We start from the raw sequence: 21,214 nt of genomic DNA on the forward strand, positions 1-21,214 counted from the left end.
ATAAAACCAGCTTGTTTCAGATGTAAAAGGGAGAAATAGCAGAACTGCGTGAGGGCTTAAAAGATAAAAAGTGAAAGGGAACTCAGATTATCTATGCAAAATATAAAAAGGTAAATATAAAGATAACAAGAAGTAGAAGAGTTTTGGGAATTTTTTTGTTTGATTGAACTGTGTGTCTCTGGACCAATCATGATAGATTTGTCCCAGATATGGAGATATCACTATACCAGTGAAAAATTTTTCATCTTGAGATGGTCTGCAGTTAGTAAAGAGGCTTTCACAAAATCACAGAATGGGTCAGCCTCCCTTCTGAAGCAAAGTCATCCCAGAGCACATGACACAGGATTGCATCCAGAGGGTTCTTGAATATCTCCATTGAGAGAGATTCCACAACCTTTCTTGGCAATCTGTTCCAGTAAAGAACTTCTTTACTATGTGTGATCATCCACATAGTAAAGAAGCACTTCCTCATATTCAGGGGGGGACTTTGTATGCATCAGTTTCTGTCTGTTGCCTCCAAAAATTAAGTTTATGTATAGTTTACCCAGTGAGTGGAGCTGCAGCTACAGCAGCTTCAGCAGCTATAGCTAAGCAGAGTTCTGCTGGGTGTTCTGGTCCCAGCTGCAGCAAGAATGTTTTATCACAATGAGTTAATATGAATTAACCCTACCAGAAGTTCAATTTCATTAAAAATGGAAATTGCTGGACATTGGGTGGCTAAGGGAATATTAACTTCAAATTTGTCCAGGCTTTGAGAGAACATTATTTGTGATGGTCAAACCCTTGTGTGGTTTATATCTGCATGAGTGTATTGAACACCCCAGCTGCAGGTCTGTCCCATAAATTATCCCTTGAGCTTTCCTTGATAATGAAAGTGGCATTTTAGTTGTAGGCTTTTAACCCCATCATGTTAATGTAGTCTGATTTTTTTTTGTTAATTTGTACAATACATAAAATAGAAGATTAAAAAAAAAGAGAGAACTCTTTCTGTGTTAGTGGAAGATATTCCAAAATATTTTACTGGGTTTCTAGTGTAATGAAAACAATAGAGAACAATACACTTTTCAGCATGTTGGTGTACAGCCTCCTTACTTTGTAGCATATTGACTCCCCAGGCAAATCTTGTATGTCAACAGCAATAGAAATTACTGCTAGAAAAACAACACTAAGGGCCAAATATTGCAATGTGATTTGCACTGGTGTCTGAAACCCTGTTCCAGAGACTATTGATGTTTTCTCAAAATTCTGTGTTTTTCAGCAAATAATATATAGCATGTGCCAAATTTTGGGATGATATTAAGGTAAGCCTAAATTATTGGATCAGGGAATCTTCAGTGTCTTGTGCTGCACTGAGAACTAAAATTGCACATGCAAGAGAGAAATTTTTGTATTTATTTCTACAGAACTTTGATACAAGTTCTTGTTGTTACAGAGCTTTTTTCCAGATCATATGATATCTTTTCCAAGTGAGACCAATGCAGCTCTAAGCCACTCTGGGATATTACAGGTATGTAATCCTTGAATGAAGATGAACCAGCGCAGCTCATCATTTCCCATTATCTGTGCTGTGTGAGCATAGTTCTTTATTGCTGTTGGATCTGTTGCTAGGTTTTGAATAACTCCAGACGTAGTTTATAACTTTTTTCCTCAAGAGATAAGAAACAATGTGTCCCTTCCTAGCAGCTTTTATATGTCCACACTTGGAAACTTGGATGTCCTTCAAGAATCAAGAAGCACCAAAACAAAGGAAATACAGTGAAAACATTAAATACCTTTATTGGGTATTTCAGGTGAAAGACACTTTTTCCTTAAATAGGTGGAGGAGTGCTGATCAAACTTAGCAGCAGGGTATGGTAGAATACCAAAATACTGGTGATGTGACACAAATGGATATAAAAAAGAGTTAAATGGTTAAACTTAACGAAAATTTAGACTGACTAGTATGATTTGTTATCTTGAAGGCTACTGTAGCCTTCAGAAAAAAATTATGGTAGGTCACTCAGTGTTAGTCATCTTTTAAGCAGACACAGGATTCTAATTTACAGTGGGAATAATGAAATGATAATACAAAATGACTGTATCAGGGATCATTGTCTTACTTTCAAAGAGAGGAAAAATGAGTAATAAAGGTGGAAACATACACATCACTCTTGCTTTCTTGTCATTGGAAAAATTAAATAATAGAAGAAGAACTTCCACTGGTCTTAAGACAGCAACCCTATTAATGAGTTTTGGGGATAGAGAATGATTGGAAAGGCAACCTAACACAGGATATTTAGGGGAGAAGAAAAGAAAGACAGAAATGACAGTTTAAAAAAAATCTATATGATAATGTCTACCTTAACATCCAGCAGTAAATGAAAAATATTTCAAGTAACTAATTGTCAAAGTACTCTTTCATATTAAATAATTATATCCTTATAAGAGTGGATTTTAATCAAGATGTTAAGATTATCCCAAATATGGTAAAATTTTTTGTGAATTAGATTTTACAGACACTAGATTCTGTAAGTAATTTTTACAAACCTAAATAAAATTTTGGTGATTTCAGAAGTGCTGCAAATCTAATGAAAATTGTTTCCATTTTGCCACCTACATAATACAGATTTTGCAGTCTAGCATAAACATTTAATTTAGAAAATTCTGTCCCCTATGTTAATAGAGGTTTATATTTTTCCTCCCAAATGTAATTTAGTAGTTCAAAAATAATGAAGAATTTTATAAGATAACTGTTTGCCATATATTCTTGTGCAGAACTTCTTTAAGCCCATATTGTGAGATCTAGAATATGTTCAAAGCTGCTAGGTAAACTTAAGAATCATTCTAAATATACAGCTAGTTACTTGTCATTTTGGTGACTTGAAAAACATGTTGCAAACTCTCCCCTGTTGCTATTTTGTGTTGCATTGTATGCTCAATTGTATTTCATCAAATAAAACTTAATAGGCACAAAGTAGAGAATACCTTGGTGGATTGTGTAGCCATTGTGCACATTTCAGCAGAAACTGTTGGGTAAATTGTTTACAGTGAGTCACTATCTCCTTGGAAACTTTCATTAAGACAAGTTAATGGGCTGCATTATTATTTGTGATGTGCTTGGTTAAGTATCAAAAGAGACATTAGTTTGACAATTCAATGCTTACAAGTCATTAAAAAATCACTTCTGATACTTTGACATCCTTTTGTGGATTGAGCTGTAAGCAAGTAAAATGTTTTCAAGGTCTGTTTTTCTTAACTCTCATTGAAAGTGGAAGAGTGAGTATTTTGGCTGATGAATTTGAATCAGAACATCTTTGTAGAACAGAGCCACAGAAACAAAAGAGAAGTTCATGAGTCTCCTATCCATTTAGCACGTGCTAAGTGAAAGTACTAGGTCTGGGATATACTGAGTGCCTGTGTGTACCCAAGAGAGGTTTAATTGCTGCCATGGATTAGCCTGCAGAGGAGGTGTGTCACCGTTTTTATCAGGGTATGGCAGCTCTGAGACACACTGCTCTATGTGCATGTGTAGTGGCAGGCAGTCTGGGTCATTTGGAACTCGCTTTAGGCTATTTTTGCAAATTGGCTGTTTTATATGTCAAAAATGAGCATGGTATGACAATTTTAAGATCATTATTAAGAGCCAGGCTTCAGTTTCTTTAATCTTTCTGCCATAGCAAGTCCCTCTTTCCCTAACCAGTTTCTCACATGGCTGCCATTCCAGGCTCCAGGCTGAAGCAGACCTGCACTGCATTTCAGTCTCTTGCCAGTCTCCTGGATGTTGTTTTAATCTCCCCATTGCCTTACTCTGTCTTCCATTCTAGGTTTTGTTGGCCTCCCAGTCTAAACCTTTCAGGTGGACTGAAGTCTATAGGGGACAATATTGAGATTCAGAATCAATTCTGCACTAGAATGACTTGGTCCTCCCAAAATTTTTCAGCAGGTTCATGGTAAAAATCCAGCTCATTCCCAGTAGCATTTGTCTGGCTAGCTGTCATCACATCTTTGAAGAAATCAGTCATCAAATTCAACATGATTCACAAAGTCTAGTATAATGATGGCTTCTTTAACTCCCTGAAACACTGCATATGTTTCAAATCCTCAGTGCTGTCTATATCAGCAGGTGAAGGACATGGTGGCATTTGACACCACTCTGCTTATCAGGGGATATATTTCACTGTGTGGGGAAGAGGGTGCAAGTTTATTTCTACATATTGTGTGACCAGTAGTCCCTGTCTGCAGTGTACTATTGTTTAACTTTCCTCTCTTCTTCCAGTACTAAGGATTTTTCTTATTTTTATCTGCATAAACAGGGATCCATTCCTTCCTATAATAAACTTATATGTATCTCTATTAAAAAAAAAAAAACCAACAAGACAAGGGGCAACAAAAAAAAACCCCAACAAAAAGCAAACTGAAACAAAAAACAAGGAAATTTTCTTTCCTACTGTAATTCATTTTTGGCATTTATTACAGACATTCAGTTCTCACTCTGAAATATTTTTACTGCTCATCCTTCTGACAGTTAATGGTTTTGACTACAGCTTGTTCATGTTCTATTTTCTCACATAGTCCTCAGCTGTCTTTCCTTAGAAAGGAAAAGATGGATTTAAGATTGCCTTTTTACTAGCATTACTGCTACTTTATTTTAATTGATAGCATGGGTACAACAGTGACTGTTGAAGCTTAGCATTGTATTGCTCCTCCACTTTGGTCTGCTGAGTAAGAGAAGTGTTTTTCATGACAACATTTATGGTTTGAAGCTCTTATGGCAGAAATCCTGGGGAAGACACTTGTGCAGGCAGGAAGCCAACCGCTCCTTTTAGTTTCAGCAGAGACATTAAAGCCTAAAAAGATGCTCTTTTGTTTTTGCATACATTGGCTTGTTTAGATTTTCTTAAGGCTTTAAGTTGACTTTGTTTATGGATTTTATACTTTTTCAGTTGAGCCTGCATATTTCCCACCAGTGAACCTGTTAGTACATGGCAAAAGGGAAGATGAGCAGCCAGAACATGTACCCAGACCTACCCATCTGCTTCAGTGTGGCTAAAATAGCTTTAGCTGCATTTGCACACAGCTGTGTGCCAGCAGCACGTGTAGCTAGATGAACCTAGGCTGACTGTAATTGGGCTGTTCAGGTGAAAAGCAGTGAAGCTGCTCATAATGCAGCCCTGGTGGTGGGCTGGGGCACTGCCCTGGCCAGTGGGGCCCTGCTCCTGTTACTGCATTCACACCAGCTCAGGCTGGTCTGCAGCTGGTACTCATACATCTCATTGCAAGCCAGAAAAACAATAAAAGTCAAAGAAACCTTCTATATCTTGGTTGGACTGTATTATTTAGTGGCCAGGGAACTCGGTGTGCTTCCAAAGTAGCGTTCACTGTTTCATTCTGCTGGAGTCCAGTACTGGCCAGTGCATCTCTTGCCTTGTAATCTGTTGTTTCACTCCTCAAATAAGATTTTCTGGAAATAGAAGTGTGTGGGAGGAAAATTCAGCAATGAAAACTGCAGATATCGACCAGAAAATCCTTTGTGCCATACCCCTATGCAAGCCTTGACAGAATTTATGATACCACAGACCAGTTCCGGGGCAAGGTTCCTAGAAGAGCTCAGAGATAACAGATTCTGTGGTATATACAGAAATAGAACAGTTCTGGGTTAATATGTTTAGAGTCAGTTCTGAGTAGTGTTATTGGAAGAAGAGTGATAAAAATGAATGCATTACATGGAATTGGGGTAAAGTTAATGTGGTTGCTCACTTTTAGTGGGTACTTTTGCAGCAAGACTGAGTAGAACTGTCAAAGCCTCAGCAAGATAAGAGCTGTGTTGCACTCTGACAATGTCTGATGAAATTGCTGAAGAGAAGTCATTGAATATCCTGAGTAGAGGCAGGAGCTGTCTTGGGGACTGGCCCAGTCGCTCTGATTTTGGTTCAACTAAAGCTCTTCCTGAAGCACCTTTCAGGTGCAGAGCCCTTTCTTCCCTACTTCTGAAAATGCTAATATCTACCTGACCTGCATGTTTTTGTAATTCAGAGTTTGTGGTTTGCTGAATTAATTTTAACTCAGGTCAGTTAATTTCTCTAGTTTGTAACGTGGTGGATGAAGGGAGGGACATAGTTTTTTCTTCTGTTGTTAGCACTGATTAGCAGTTTTATATAAATAGGGTCTGAGGCATGGGATCAGTACTTCTTACACTAGTTTAGTTGCAGAAGTTCACATGCTGCAGAAGTAATGCTCTCATTTCAAACCATATGGTTCCATATAAATATGTAACTTGCCTAGCATACCTTGGAGTTATGTAACATTCTTACATGCCTTAAATGAGAAGTGCTGTTGATGAGATTAGATGTGATCATAACTGAATTACTGTGGTGTGATAGTGTATTTAGGAGTTATTCCCCTTAGCCCTGAGTATGTTAATGAAACACAAAGCTGATTTCTGAGAAAAAGAAAAATGCATGTCTGATACTTTCTTTCAGATGTTCCTTAGCTCCAGCACATATCCTGAGATTCATGGTTATTTGCATGCAAAGGAGCAGGGGAAAAAATCGTGGAAAAAATTGTACTTTCTTTTGAGAAGATCTGGCCTTTATTTTTCCACTAAAGGTACATCTAAGGTAAGGGGGGAAAAAAAAGACAGAGAGCAAGAACTGTGAAGTCAGAGCAAATATGTATGTATTTATAATTTGTAATAATAACAACCAAAATTTATAACCAAATAATTAAACTTAGAGTGATAAAAAAAGAAAAAATAAATCTAGTTATTATAGATAAAATCTAGAGAGATATGGAGATACAAAACTGGGAAGGTGTTGTCTTAGAAACTCTGGGGTTTTTTTGCCTGATAAGTTTGCTTCGTTTCTGCTTGGTATTTCTCATAAGAGTGTACCCTGTTAAGACAAATTGTCGAATACAATTAAATTTCTGAAGTATAAGTAGATGTTCTGAAAAGTGGATACAGTAATTAATTGTATAAAATAATAACTTCTACAGATAAATTTTGGAATTCTCAAAATTTTTCACTGGGAAATTTTTCATTCTACTAGTTCAAATTTTTGGTGGTGGTACTTTAAGCCTTATCGTATTAAGCATTGGAGTTTAGAAACCTTTTACATAAACTACTCAAAGCAATGTTAATTCATGTGTTGGATTTTCTGTAATTACCTGCCAAAGTTTTCATTGAGCTGGTTTGCATCCTTTGGCAAATTTCGTTTGCTTCCTTGACGTAATTAACTTAGTGGGGAGAGATAATGGTTAGAAATGGTACTGGGCAATAATTATAACAGTATGTTGTTTTTCAGTTTATGAAAGTTTATTTTGTTTTGATGTTTGAAATGCATACTGCTTTCAAAACTTGCCTCCTACTCTAATTTTATTATTGCTTGGATCTAGTGGAAGTTTTCTCAGAAATTATATAACTTATAGTCTGGAGGTTTTTTCCCCTCTGGAAGAATAAACTCTCTAACTGATTTGATTTCTTTTTCCTCTGCATTATGAAATGAATATTGAGTTGCCTCTTTTTAGACTTCATGATGTCATGTTTGAAACTGCAGTTTGTAAGACTGTATTTTGGAACAGGATAACTACTGTATTCTTCCAAGTTTCTTATCTGGAGAGGCTGGCTAAAAGTAGTCTAACGGTATTACATTACTTTTCTTTTTAGGAGCCAAGGCATCTGCAGTTTTTCTGTGAATTCAGCAATAGTGATATGTACATGTCTTTAACAGGCAAAAAGATTTCTGGAGCACCAACAAACTATGGATTCTGCTTTAAGGTACAAACTTATTATTCTGATACATATTAAAGCAAGCCACAGTTTTTAGGTAAGCTTAAGTTTCTTTAACGCTTTGAAAGCAATATTCAGCTGTCTATTATAAAATAGGAGAATTAGTGGCTTTTATTTCAACAGGTATTATCTTCAAGATATGCTTTAATGCTAAAAAAATGTGCTGTGGCCTTCTAGCCTAACAAATCAGGAGGAACCAGAGACCTGAAACAGCTCTGTGCAGATGATGAACAAAGTAGGACCTGTTGGATGACAGCAATTAGGTTACTCAAGGTAATTTTTCTGTGTGGAGTTAACTTCTTGCTTAAGTGTGCTATGTGGTATTTTGATGCTGTGAGTAGAGAGGTAACATCATTTTAGGTTCCCATGCAATAGCAGTATCAATTTTGTACTTTGAAATCTTTTTTTTTTTCATCCCCACAAGAAGAGAGCGTTCAAATCCTGAACTCATTTTAAGGGGTGGAATGATGCCTCAGTCCTGAAAATATTTAACATTAAGCATATGTTTCTGTGTAACCATGTTGAATTCATGTGAGATTGCTGAGTAATGTTGAACAAAGTGACAAGAATGCACAACAAGGGAACTTTAATGTTTTTAAAATGTGACTGTTTGTGACAAAATAGGAACAGGCCAGTTGGTGTATTAAATGGGTAGTATTTCATGCAAAGTGAAACATTTATAAAGGCAGCAGCAACAGTGATGATGTACATTTCCTTAGCCTAACAGCTTTTCTCCCTGTTTTTTTAATGGTGAAAAAAGGCGTGTGCTATCTTTTTCATCTGGAAAAAACCTTACTTGGCTTAGGTTTATAATTTAAAATGCTAACCATGTTATTTTCTGGTTTTAGTATGGGATGCAGCTGTATCAGAATTACATGCAACCATATCAAGGTAGAAGTGGCTGCAGCCCTTTGAATATAACACCTATGGTATGTCCCACAGTAGCTCCATGAATAAATACATGTTTCTGCCATTGTGCTCTTTTCAAGTAACTTGTGTCAGTTACACTACTGACCTGCTCCTTCAAAACCTTGCATGTGCCAACGCTTGCCGAAATATTTAGGGCTGCCAGGGTTGACTAGAGAGCTAATTAATTAATTTCAATTTAACAAATGAGTTGAAAGGCTTTCTCTGTGTAAAATCTTCAGTATTTTGGGAGTTCATTGGCTTATTGCTGTTGAATGGAAAGAAGATTCTGAAAAGAAAGCAGCAGGACCATAAATTTGTTAAAAGAGAAGCAAAGTGTTTAAGGTTACACATGGTGATGAAAAAGAAGATTGGAACAAATCCTTTTTGGTATACTTCCTCCTTTAATTAAAAAAATACCCCCAAAAAATAAGTACTTGAGATGAATTTGAGCTGGTGTAATACTGACCAGACTTTGGGGGAAAACCGTAATTTGGCAGATTTCTCCTGTTTTGGAGAAAAGCAGACTATACAAGATATCGTGTCCTTCTCAGTAGGATAGTTGGGATTGGATGAGGTTTTCCATTTCTTTATATCTTACGTTATCCCTGCTCTTTATGAGTCATTTCAGACTTTTTCATGGATTATTTATATCCCTTTTGTGTTTTGTTTTTGCTAAATTGGATAAAAATTACTTTTTGCCAAGATCTGTGACAATGATTTTATAGTGATTTTTTTAAGCTTTTATTATAGTTCTTGCTGATAAAATGCCAAAAAATGCATTTGCTATCACAGGTATTCACAAACGTAGTTTTCAGTGATCTTGCTAATAAGCATGGCTTATTAAGCATGTGCTTAATATGCTGCCTGTGCCTTAGTTTGTGTTCTGTGAAGCTGCTGCAATAGCCAGCTGCTGCTCTTATGATGGATCAGAGAGCTACTACTGATTGTCTTCTCTTTCACTGTTGTGTGCATTTTAGTTCCCATAGCTTCTAACAGGCAGAATCTATCCCACTGCTAACAATGGCACTGTTTTTCTACTCGTGTATAATTCATGAATAAAACAGCAAATTGAATAATCGCGGATTAAGTGCACACGCTGATGAACGTACTTCATAAGGAAGCCACTTCCATGTTTCATATCCCTTCATTTCTCAACCATGTCATCTGCAGAGGGTTCCCTCCACCCTGCTAGAGGCAAACATTTTCTCTTAATTTGCCCTTATTTTTTACTTTTGCAAAGTTCTTTACAGGTTACTCAGATAGACCTTAGTCTACGGTGTACAGTGAACTACAGAATTGCTGTCCTCCATTTGTAGTTATATTCATGATTGCAACAAAGCAAAAAAAAAACCCCAAAAAAACCACCACCAAAAAAAGCCCAAAAAACCAGAGCTGCTCTGATTTTGGACTGGGAAGCTTTGCTAACACTACAGAAATCTGGGCCTCTTGTGTCCAGATGTTGTTTTAACCTATAGAATGCTCTTTTATTTATTAGATATTCCAGTGCCTGCCATCACAATTCTTATAAAACCTGATTGTGTAAACCTTGGTTTCTGAGAAACATTTTGGTGATTTTTAGGACTGTTTTGTCAAACCTCAATGTTCTTATTCAGTTGTTACAAAATTGATCTTCACTGAGAGAAAAAAACACAAGCATTTTTTGTAACAGATGCTGCAGTTATTGAGTCTGTGATTAGAGTTAGAAGTGATGTATTAAAATAGAAGTTGTACTCCATAGAAATTGCCGTTTTCAATGCTTAAATATGCTAAACTGAATGGAAATTTATATAGCAAACATATAAATCTGACATATTTCTAATGAAATATTTTGAATATTTTTAATTGGATCATTATGTATAATAATTTTGTATTTTACCTTTTTTTCCCTGTTACTTGGACATCTTAATAACAGTTTCCTGACTTGTTTTGACATGGAAAGGGCTAGTTATAGTTAAAAATATAAATACAGTTTATGGTAAAGTGATATATTTGTCATCCATTGCAGTAATGCAAAAAAATGGTCTGTCCAGCCAGACTGCAAAATTGAGCTTTGCAGCAGCATACTGGAATTATAAATGCTCCCTAGGGTAAAATGAGTTTGGCTCTGATGAGAAACACTGCCAATACTTGAAATATCACTTACAAAACATAATGTTTTCTCAGAAGCTTGCTTTTAAATGATGGATCTTGTAAAAGGTGAGCAAACTAAATTTATTTTTCTTTGTTGCAGAGAAGCGTTTCAGAAAATTCTTTAGTAGCAATGGATTTCTCAGGACACAGAAGCAGAATTATAGAAAATCCAACAGAAGCCCTTTCAGTTGCAGTTGAAGAAGGATTAGCATGGCGGGTATAAATCTCTTTGATTTATCAGAATATTATTTTCTGGTTTGGTGGGGTTTATTTTTGTTTGTTTGTTTTTTTTTTTAACAAAAGAGCTTTGAAGTCACATTTTTGCTTCTCTCTCATACAGAGGAGAGGGTGTCTCCGACTCAACTCCCATGGTAGTCCTATTGCCATGTCTAATATGGGTATGTGTGAGTTAATTCCTTGCCAGAAAAATGCAATAACTGGTTCTTTCAATAAAGGGAAAATGTTTTTTCACTGATCTTTTTTTCTGCAGCTATACACAGATCTCAGTCATGGTTTCATCATAAAATCTCTAGAGAAGAGGCTCAGAGACTTATTTTGCAGCATGGACTTGTAGATGGGTAAGTTAATTCTTTACCTAGCTTCTCTGAGACATGTTTCTAGCCAAAACCTCCTGCTTTCATGTGCCTCTTCCTGGGGGAGGTGGAGCAAGGAGTTTGCACTTGCCTAATAGGGATAAAAAGTCTTTTATATAGGGCTATCAGTTGGTTCTTATTTTGTATCATTTGGAAACCATGCAGTGGTGATCTAGGACTTTGATTCTGTCACTGACTGATTATTTGTGTCTGTTCAGAGCCAAGCACTAGAGCTGTGTCTTTGCACAGGATTCTCTGGAGCTGTCAGCCTTGGCACCACTCTTCTGTATCTCTATTAGTGATGAAACAGTGAAAGAAAACCTGAAAACAGTACTCTAAGATGAACTGTGCTGAGACAGACATTGAAAAAAAAAGTATGCTTATTTCTCATGAATTTACTAAAAATTATGTCATCCTTTAATAGTAAACAATAAATGTTAGGATAAGACTAATTTTTTAATATTTCATTTAAATATTAATTTAAAAAATGACAAAGTGAGTAGGCATTTTATGTTCAAATCCTCCTGATTTTCATTCCTGCAGTTTTATCCTTAGTCCTGTATTAAATGTAAACTTGAGCCTCCTTCATTTAATGAGTAATTCCATAAAAATCTCAGTTTCCTTGAGTCTGTTTCCAGTTAGGTACCTGGATCATCAGATTGCTGGTTAAATTCCTTCAGTTTTAGATTAAGTATGTTGTAATATTGTTTTCTACATCAACAGAAAGGGCTCCAGGAAAAAAAAAACGGAAGGGAAGGAAAGAGAGACAAACCCAGCACAGGAATGGTTAATTGGACTTCCACTTTTGCATTTTTTTTTTTTTTAATTTCTGGGGTCTTGTTTTTAGGCCTGGCTTATCATCTTGAAGCTGGTTCTGTGCTCTGCATTTATTTTTGCACTTGTTAGAAAAATGGGACAGGACATGGGGATGAATCCAACATATATTTCTGAACAGGATGTCAGTCTAGGCCTGATGCATCTTTCAGTGTATTTCTTACACACACTGAAATGAGAAAGTGAACACCTTGCTAGCATTGGTTCAGTACAGTGTTGTTTATGTTATATTCTTGGAGCCATTCATAGCTGTGTAGTGGGATTTTGAGGACTTTTGTGTGGACTATCTAGAATTATTTAGAACACTGGTAGTAGGAGTGCTCATATGCTGTCAGATACATATTCAGGAGTTACAGTGAAGTAATGAACACATGACATCATGTGACATCATTTTGATGAGCTGAAAGCATGAATTATCACCAGAAATGCAGCCATTTTTAATAGGAAAAATAAGACTTTAGTTTCTGGGAGTGAGGGTAGAGAAAAAAAATCCATATTGAGCCTTTTAAGGTGATCCTGAGCAAGTAGTCCTCATGCATATATGACAAGGGAGTAGGGCCTCTGTAATACTGTATGTACCAACAAATATGTTTCTCATTATGGCTTTTAGAAGACAAGGAGGCAGTTAAATAAACTAGTTACGGTAGTTTTAGAATTTGGATAGCCCAATAACAGAATTAGGGACAGCAACAATTTTAAGGCATGTTATGAAAGAAGAAAGTTTTTGGATATGGTTTTAAGCCAAATTTCTTTAAAAAGTTCATTTGGTAATGTTGTAGATTTTGTATTTTACCACCTGAAGTATATTTGAAGACTTTCCAGTGGTAAATGTTTGATGAAAGGGATAAGAGCATTACCAATAGGCCCATGAAAAAGTCCAGCTCGTCATGCAGAGAAGTTAATGAGGAAGAAGTTGACTGGAGTCATCCAGCATGTCTAAAAAGCTCTTTGCAGCTAACATTTCTGAGATTCTGTGAGCTACAGTCTTTTTGTCACAAACAAAATTTTTAAGGTTCTTTGACAACTAAAGTAGGTAAAGTAGGTAATTGTGATTATTTTAGAAAATAATGAAGGCCTTTTTATCTGAAGGAGAAGAAATGTTCCTTATGTGTGTGATAAAACTAGGAAAGAAGTAAGAAAACATACTTTAAAAGAATTGATGAATAAGAACCAATAAAAGTGATTACATTGTGTATCATTAAATGTGGATCCTAGTAACTGGGTATAGAGACCCCATGTTGGATATCTACAAAGTGGCACATTCCTACAGTGTCATTTTTCTGAAAAAAATGAAGTGCCCGCCATTGATGACAAACATATAAAGTATGGAAGTTATTGCAGAGGATCTGTGAGTGCTGTGAGCATGCCGTTCGTGTCCCGGGAGGGTGAGAGCCCGCTAGGTGGTGGGAGCGAGCCGGTTTGAGCGGAGCCCGCGCTGCCTGCGGTGCACGGCCCCTGCCGGGCCGGGCCGTGCCGAGCCGGGCCGTGCTGTGCCGGGCCGTGCTGTGCCGTGCTGAGCCGGGCCGGGCCGTGCCGTGCCGTGCTGAGCCGAGCCGTGCCGTGCCGTGCTGAGCCGAGCCGAGCTGGGCCGGGCCGGGCCGGGCCGTGCCGTGCTGTGCCGTGCCGTGCCATGCTGTGCCGTGCCGAGCGCTAGGCTGGCAGCAGCCCTCGGGAGGAACTGCGTCAGTAACGGGGCTCAGGCATTTTGACAGAAACGGTAATGAACATGGCCTCCAGGTTTCTTAATTCCAGGAATTTTCTTACTGTGTAAAAATAGAACTCTTAAAAACTTTGAGAATGAAATTAGTACTTTGAATCCATTCTGGAAGTCAGTGAAAATTCACTGCAAACTGGTATTTGGCTGGTATTTTTCCCCTTGAAATTCTTTCTTTTCATGTGGTACCCGGGCTCTCATTTCTGGTGCGTGGTGGGACAAACAGTTATGATTAGGTGGTCACTAATGCTCACTTGATTGAAACCTGCAAGTCCATTTTGCCCATTTCTTTTCTGTCCTGAAAGAGGAGCATGCTTGCCAGTGGCTGTCCCTCCATTTCCCTTCTTTGGTACAATGGACAGCTATATCCGTTCCAGACCTGCTCAGTATGAGCAGTTCAGACTCTCTCCACTCCAAAGCTATCTGCAGGTTCTTCCCTGTCCTCCGAACTGTTCTCTGCCAATACTCTGCCAATATTCCAAGCCAGGTGATTCAGTGAAAACTGTCTCATTCTGGTAATCATCCTTTGTCTTTACCAAATTATTCTACCAGGGCTATGGCAAAGTCATGTTTGTGCATGTTCTGGTTGGAATAAGTTATCAGTGAATTTTAGTTGCAGTGGCACTGTTGGTCATTCAGAGTGTCATGATTTGAATAATAATTCCATAAAGCAAGCAGAGTGTAGCTCTGTCTTGTTGGGAATTTTGCTGCTGTGCAGAAATGAGCATGCATTTATGAGGATTGGCCAGATGTGAAGAATATTCTGGTGTGCCTTGCATTATCTTTTCTGTAAAATTCCTGTTGAACTACCTTTTGACTTTTACTTAAAATGCTTGTGATTTAGAAAATTCAAGTTTTCTCTAGTCAGAGTCCAAAGAAAAATTTTGTTCAAAGCACAAACTTTGAGGGTGCTTTTCTGTCTGAAGAAATGTATTGTAATTCTATGCAGTGTAAAAACTAACGCCTACAGTGTCATTTATTCTGAGAATGCATGTTTTTCACATAATAGACAAGGTGAAGAAGAACTTAAGAGAAAGTATTCCTAGTGACACATTTGCAAAGAAATACTGATTAAAAGCCTAACTTATATAATTGATATTATTTATGCTTTTCACTAATACTTGCTGTAATGAATTTAGAACAGTTTTAACTGGATGTTTATAAAAGGATTTCACATGTTCTTACTTTGAAACTTTTTGATCTCTTATAGGGTATTCCTGGTTCGTGATAGCCAAAGTAACCCCAAAACATTTGTATTGTCACTGAGTCATGGATTAAAAATAAAACATTTTCAAATTGTACCTGTAAGTAAGTTTTTTCAGTTTATATATGGAGTTTTAAAACCAAAAAATTGAAGAACTGTGGTAGAATATGGATGGATTTTTTCTTCTTTTGTTGTTTTATGGGAGATGTAAACATCATACCTGTATCACTAAATATAATTAGTATTCTTTAGTAGGGTTGAATGTTTTTGAGCTTCGCTGTTTGATTTGTTCTAAAGCTTGACTAGTATTACAAAATCCTAAAAAGTTTTTCTTGAAAAATGAAACAAATCTGTTTCAATTGAAATAGAAGCAACCCTGATGGCATGAAAATCATGTTTTAAGAGAGTTCATGTTCCCTGTTACTTTTCAGTATGTACACAATTTCTAAGTCATCTGTTTTGGACTGCCTCCATCATGTGTCCATATCTCACTGAGTCTTCTGTTAAGGTTATTTTCAATATTTGTAGTCAGACATATTTTGTTGACCTCTCTTGTTACTGTGGCATATTCAGAGGAACAAAAAAAATCATTATTTAGTCCAGCTGCTTTATAGGTAAGCTGGAAGTTACTAAGCTGAAATCATATTTCTGTTAGTTTTCATTGAACATATTGTCCAGTTATCCTGAGGGAATGGTTAGCCATCCTCATCGCTTCTACTCTCTCACAAGGTGGTTTATGTGGGTTTCTTTACATGCTGCATCTCTTGAGTTGAGAAATACTTGAGCATTTAGTGTTTTGGCCACAGATGTTTGATATAACTGAGCAGACCCAGAGCTTTTTATGTCTCTCTTTACAAGAACCTTTCTTGCAGACTAGATAATACTCTTGCTTCCATGTATCTTCCTCCTGAAGTTTCTAGCATATTCTGCTGTTTCTCAGTAGAAATTAGTGGCACTAATTTTTTTTCTTTATCTGTTGATTCTCTCTGATCATTCACCAAATTTCTGTATGCCTTACCTAGGGCTTGTAGCTAATATTCTCTACTAAAAAAGGTTCATGTAGAATAAAACTGAAGCATTATTTGAGAGGAGGAAATAAGTTGATCAGATTACCTATAAGAATTGTCCAGGATTTTGTTGTGTTTAGGTACAGAATACGGAGGATTCCTTCATCTAAAAGTGATAATTATGGACTGGATCCCATGGGATCATCAACATATAATCCTTGATAAGAATCCCAGGTGTAAGATCTCTGTGCATTCATTGACTGTAGTCACTTCTAGTATTTACTTTGGTATAACTGTTGTGTGGTTTAGAAAACCTTCTAAACCTCATACAGAGAGTATATGTTTCTAGTTTATTGGGATGTCCTTTAAGTCTCAAATTGAAGAGACCACTTTCCCTTTCCCTATCAGGAAACAGACCCTCTCTTCTCTAGGCACAGGTATAGCAGGACGCTGCAGTTATCTTCAGTAACCTCCGAGATGGATGATTCTCTTCTTCCCTTCGTGAGAATGTGCTAAAACCTTGCTCTCCTATTGTGGAATCTTTGGATGGACCAGTAATTCTTAGTTTTGATGTAGTTGTCTACAGACTTGGGTCACATTTCCCACGCTTTTCATTGAGAAGACCTGTATCACTTCAGTGCAAAATTTGACTTACTGGAAGGAAATGTTTTTGAATTGTTTTTTAACTAAAGCGATTTCTCCTATGATAGTAGCCAGAAAAAATAAATCATGATGAGAACAGCTTGATCCAGACAGAGTGTGTCAGCATGGAAGCTGTTGTCCCCCAAATATTGGCATGTTCCTTTCTGTCAGTTTCTGGTTGCATTCAGTACCCTCATTGCATTCTCAATACCCTGACTTAAATGTGCTCTGGTTTTACTGGAACGGTGCTCTTTAAAGATTTCAGAAAATTGTTGTTTAAGGGAGGAAGGGTTTTGGTTCCAGTTGCTGCTGATCTAAATTTAGTGATCATTTTCTAAGAAACAAGGCATTTTATATTACTGTAGTAAAGTCATAGCTTATTAGTTGAAGATCAAGGTTACCTCTTTGAATTTCAAATTCTACTGTTCTAAACACTTACCTGTTTCCAGCCATTCTGAAGGCAAACTTTCTTACTAAATACATGTAATTTACAAAGCCTCTTTACAAGGTAAAAACAATCCAATCCAATCCCTAGATGACTTATTTTTCTCTTGTATTTTAGGTTGCTTCAGGTTATGCTGCACTTTAAAATGTCCTCTTTTAGATAGGGTGTGCAACTTGCTAGTTCATGCCTCACCCATGCAAGCAGGTGCCTTGTGTTAATATTGGCAACCTGTGCAACAGGTATTGCAGGTGGGTAGTTGGGAATTGATTGTAAAAAGTTCAGAAGGAAAACTTTGGGGTACATTTGGGATCCTGTACTGTGAAAATTGGAGAGCTTGTTAGTTTAAAGGTATTTGTTAGCCTTTACGCTCTAAGCTGATGCAAGTTCACTTCAATGGATTCTATCCTGAAATTTCATTAATATGAAAGATGAAGAGTTGATATACAGTTCTGGGACTGTCTTTTTCTAATAAATGCTTTCTCATAACAGGCTTCTTAGCTTGCAGAAGATGCTAGGTTCTTGAGCAACAGAACTTTGATATGAGTTTTTACTTTGCAAAATATTGATAGCTTTAAAATTAGCAATCTGTCTGGTATTCATTTCAAGGAATTAACTTATTAGGATCATAACAGACATTTTAATTGTTAACTCTTCTTGCCTGCAGTGTGTTGGCAGGAAAATTGCATGCATAAAGAAAATCCAATGAATGATAATCCATTTTCAGGTTTTTGGCTGGAGCACAGGAGTTCACACATTCTCACATTGGTAATTCCTTAACTAGCAGAGTTTGACCTGGTTTGACCAAAGTCTGAGAATAAAGAAATTACAAACTACTTCCAGTCATGGTAGAAAGGGGTAGAATAATCCAGGAGTCATAAGCAGTTCAACAGCTGCTTCAGATAGAACTTCTTAATTACAGGTAAGACAGCTCATTATATCTTCTCCTTCCCCCTGTATTCAAGTAGGGTAGCTGCATCTTTCCCTAGCACACCATCTGCTACTCCATGCTAGCCCTACTTCAGGATCCTCTGTTCAATACTCTTTCAGTCTTGTATCTTTTTTCCCTTTTCTTTTTAAAAATAGTTTGAATAGGTTTTTTCACCCTTTATTTACATGAATACCAATTAGTCACTATTTCACCTCTTGATATTAGACATATCAGCAGTAGAGGAACTAAATCAAGGAATTATGTAGTCAGCAGTGCAGTACAAATTGTGCAAGAGCTAACATTTAGTAACTTAGAAGAAGGAAATAGTGATTGTAAATTTTTAAGCATCAAAAGGAATCTTTCAAGGTATCTGTTGAAGTTTCTTCTTTCTCTTCTACATCTGTGCTAATACATGTTTGGAGCTGCAGCAATTCTTCCCCCTACCACAAAGAAGTGCTGGAGCAAGCATGTCACTCTTGTGATGGGTAGTGTCTTGTGTAGCTAATAGTTCCCAGCACACCACTGCACTGGTGTGTAGCCTCATCACACCTTACAAAAGTGAAAGAAAATCATGGAAATGAATGGAGCAAAGGTTGAAATTTATGAGTAACTTCAAACTTGGTTTCTTCTTGTTCCTCTCTAAGAACTCAGGGTTGGTATTAACCCCAGCTGTAATTCCAAAGCAAAGGCATGAAGTAGTATTGTTAATGCAGAAAGAGTATTCCTATACTTATTTAACTGTTCTTTTTAGGTGTGTACTTGAAGTCAAATAATACATTGTTTTCCTGTCGGTCTTTTTAAAAAAAAATCTTAAAATCTTTTCTTTAAGATGTGTTAATGATCACTGTATTTTTTCTGCTCACAGTAGTTTTAAGATTATGAATATGTTGGTCTGTAAGAATGCTTCTCAAAGAAGTATTCAAATCAGAAAAAAATACTCTAGCAAAAGAAGATTTTATTGAATCTTGTTTTTCCATTTTTACAGTTGGAAGATGATGGGAAGCTATTCTATACCCTCGATGATGGTCATACCAGATTTACTGATCTCATCCAGCTAGTGGAATTCTATCAACTTAATAAAGGAGTGCTGCCTTGCAAGTTAAAACACTATTGTGCACGGATTGCTCTTTAACCAAAGCATTTGTTGTTTCATCAGAGGGAAAGGAAGATGCTAGTATACTTTTCCCCCCAAAGGCAATTTGTACAGCAAAAAGGGGGGAAGACCCATTGCATTGTAAAGATTCTATGTTTAGGCTGCAAAAAAAAGATGAATTTATATTCTATGTAGATAAGAACTTTGCTTTGTGATTGTCACAGCAAAATTAACTTTATGGTTTTGAAAAACCATTTTTTCCTATGTAATTCTTTAGTGTTGTCTTGGACTTGCTGGGTTTTCTTTTCATCTGAAAACAGTTTTGAAAAATATTGTGTAACTCCTACAAAAATATAACTGAAGGAAGATCTTTGTTCTAAGGTTTAAAATTAACTTTTTTCTCTATAAATGTTTCTCATAATTTCTGTTCATCTCATAAAAGAATAACATTTACTGTGGCAAGGATCAGAAGCTGAACTGCACATTTTATTTGTAAATAAAATGAATAAATATTTTGCACTATATTTTTGAATGCTACTTTGAGGATTATCATATCCAAAAAGTGAAAAATCATTAAAATCACTTATAACTGCTCAGTTGTATTGAGTTGTGCTATCCTTGTTGTAATATTTTAAAGGATTTTTTTTTTCTAATCTAATGACTAAATCTACGTCTTCATACAGGGCTGGACTGTCACTTACTTGGCTGTGAAATGTATGAACATGCATAATTATTATGTAGTGCATAATGTGGTTTAATGTATACCTATAATCTCTGACACAAAGAAAGACCTGTTAAGTAGTGTGGATCTTTCCACAGTTGAGGAAGGAATCAATTTCAATTGCCCTAAAAAAAAAAAAAGTAATGCTTAGTTGTAAGTTAGTTGTAAATTATCAATAATTTACAATACTTACAAATAAAGGTAAATCCAGTGGACTTTGCTGAAAACCTCATGAAAGTCTATTTATAGTCAGTTCCTAGATTATTTTGTTATTTATTATAAAATAAAAATGTCAGTTTAGCTACCAGTTAAGCAATCGTTACAGATTACCAAGTATCTAACATTCCAGCTAAAAAGAGCTGTGCCAGTCCACCAAATCAAATTTTGCACCACAGCATTAGAACTAATTTTGGTATTTGTGTTTTGAAAGACAGTTGTATCCTTGAACAAAAACTCGAGTGCAGTGGGACTTGGGAAAGAGGCATCCCCATCCTGATGCTTTGCTGTCCAAGAGATTTGATCTTATTGAAAGGACTCAGGACATTGTCCTGGGTATCTTTAAAAGGGTAAAGCTGGAGTGAAGTCAGTGTTTGAAGATGGGCCATCACATGAATCCAGCTCCCCGTTCCTGTGCTTGCTTAGGTCCATGGCTGGCAGCCACAGCAGCTGCTCTGCTGCAGGAGGAGGTGGGGAGAAGGTAAAGGAGGCCTGGGCCGGAGACGGAGCCGCTGGGCCCCGAGGCACAGCGGAGCCGGGATGTGGCAGCTGCCAAGGTCATGGACATGGAGGCTTGAGAACAGTGTGGTAACTGTAGCCTGTGGTTTTGTTATTGTGTGTCTCTGGAAGGCAAGCATAATAACATAATACTGTGATACTTAATTTACCGACTTGATCCACACATCACTGACCTTTTCCTCTGGTATGCAAATGCAGTTTTTAAAGCTCATTAAAAAAGCAACTCTTCCTAATGTGTACCAAAGATGCAACATATGTGGTGCCTAAGCTCATTACATTAGGAAAGCTTTGTAAAAATCTTTACAGTCTAATAAATTTAACTCTTAAACCTCAAACATAATTTCAAATTGTACTTAAAAAATCATTTTAGTTAAAACCTCTTCAGGTTTGGTTTAATAATGTGGTTACTTCTCAGGTAGTTTTATTTCAGATGTTGATGTTAGAATAAGGAGAAACATTCTCTGCATCCCTTTTTTACATCATCTCATGACAAA

At 36.8% G+C, this 21,214-nt stretch overlaps 1 protein-coding gene across 3 annotated transcripts in view; it reads left to right on the forward strand.

The window, feature by feature from the left end:
* GRB14 (growth factor receptor bound protein 14) overlaps positions 1-19,781 on the forward strand; it is a 58,288-nt gene extending 38,507 nt beyond the window's left edge. For 2 of the 3 annotated variants that reach the window (XM_058027927.1, XM_058027928.1), the window contains 10 exons: positions 1,433-1,507; positions 6,459-6,596; positions 7,643-7,753; positions 7,943-8,038; positions 8,614-8,694; positions 10,905-11,021; positions 11,145-11,202; positions 11,295-11,382; positions 15,156-15,249; positions 19,157-19,781. In XM_058027927.1, the coding sequence (XP_057883910.1) occupies positions 1,433-1,507; positions 6,459-6,596; positions 7,643-7,753; positions 7,943-8,038; positions 8,614-8,694; positions 10,905-11,021; positions 11,145-11,202; positions 11,295-11,382; positions 15,156-15,249; positions 19,157-19,303 (1,005 nt within the window). In that variant the 3' untranslated portion in view covers positions 19,304-19,781. The remainder of the gene's footprint in view (positions 1-1,432; positions 1,508-6,458; positions 6,597-7,642; positions 7,754-7,942; positions 8,039-8,613; positions 8,695-10,904; positions 11,022-11,144; positions 11,203-11,294; positions 11,383-15,155; positions 15,250-19,156) is intronic. The other variant, XM_058027929.1, reaches the window with a different exon arrangement.
* Positions 19,782-21,214: the final 1,433 nt, after the last annotated feature.

The sequence above is a fragment of the Melospiza georgiana genome, chromosome 7 (assembly GCF_028018845.1).
Source record: "Melospiza georgiana isolate bMelGeo1 chromosome 7, bMelGeo1.pri, whole genome shotgun sequence".
NCBI lineage: Eukaryota > Metazoa > Chordata > Aves > Passeriformes > Passerellidae > Melospiza > Melospiza georgiana.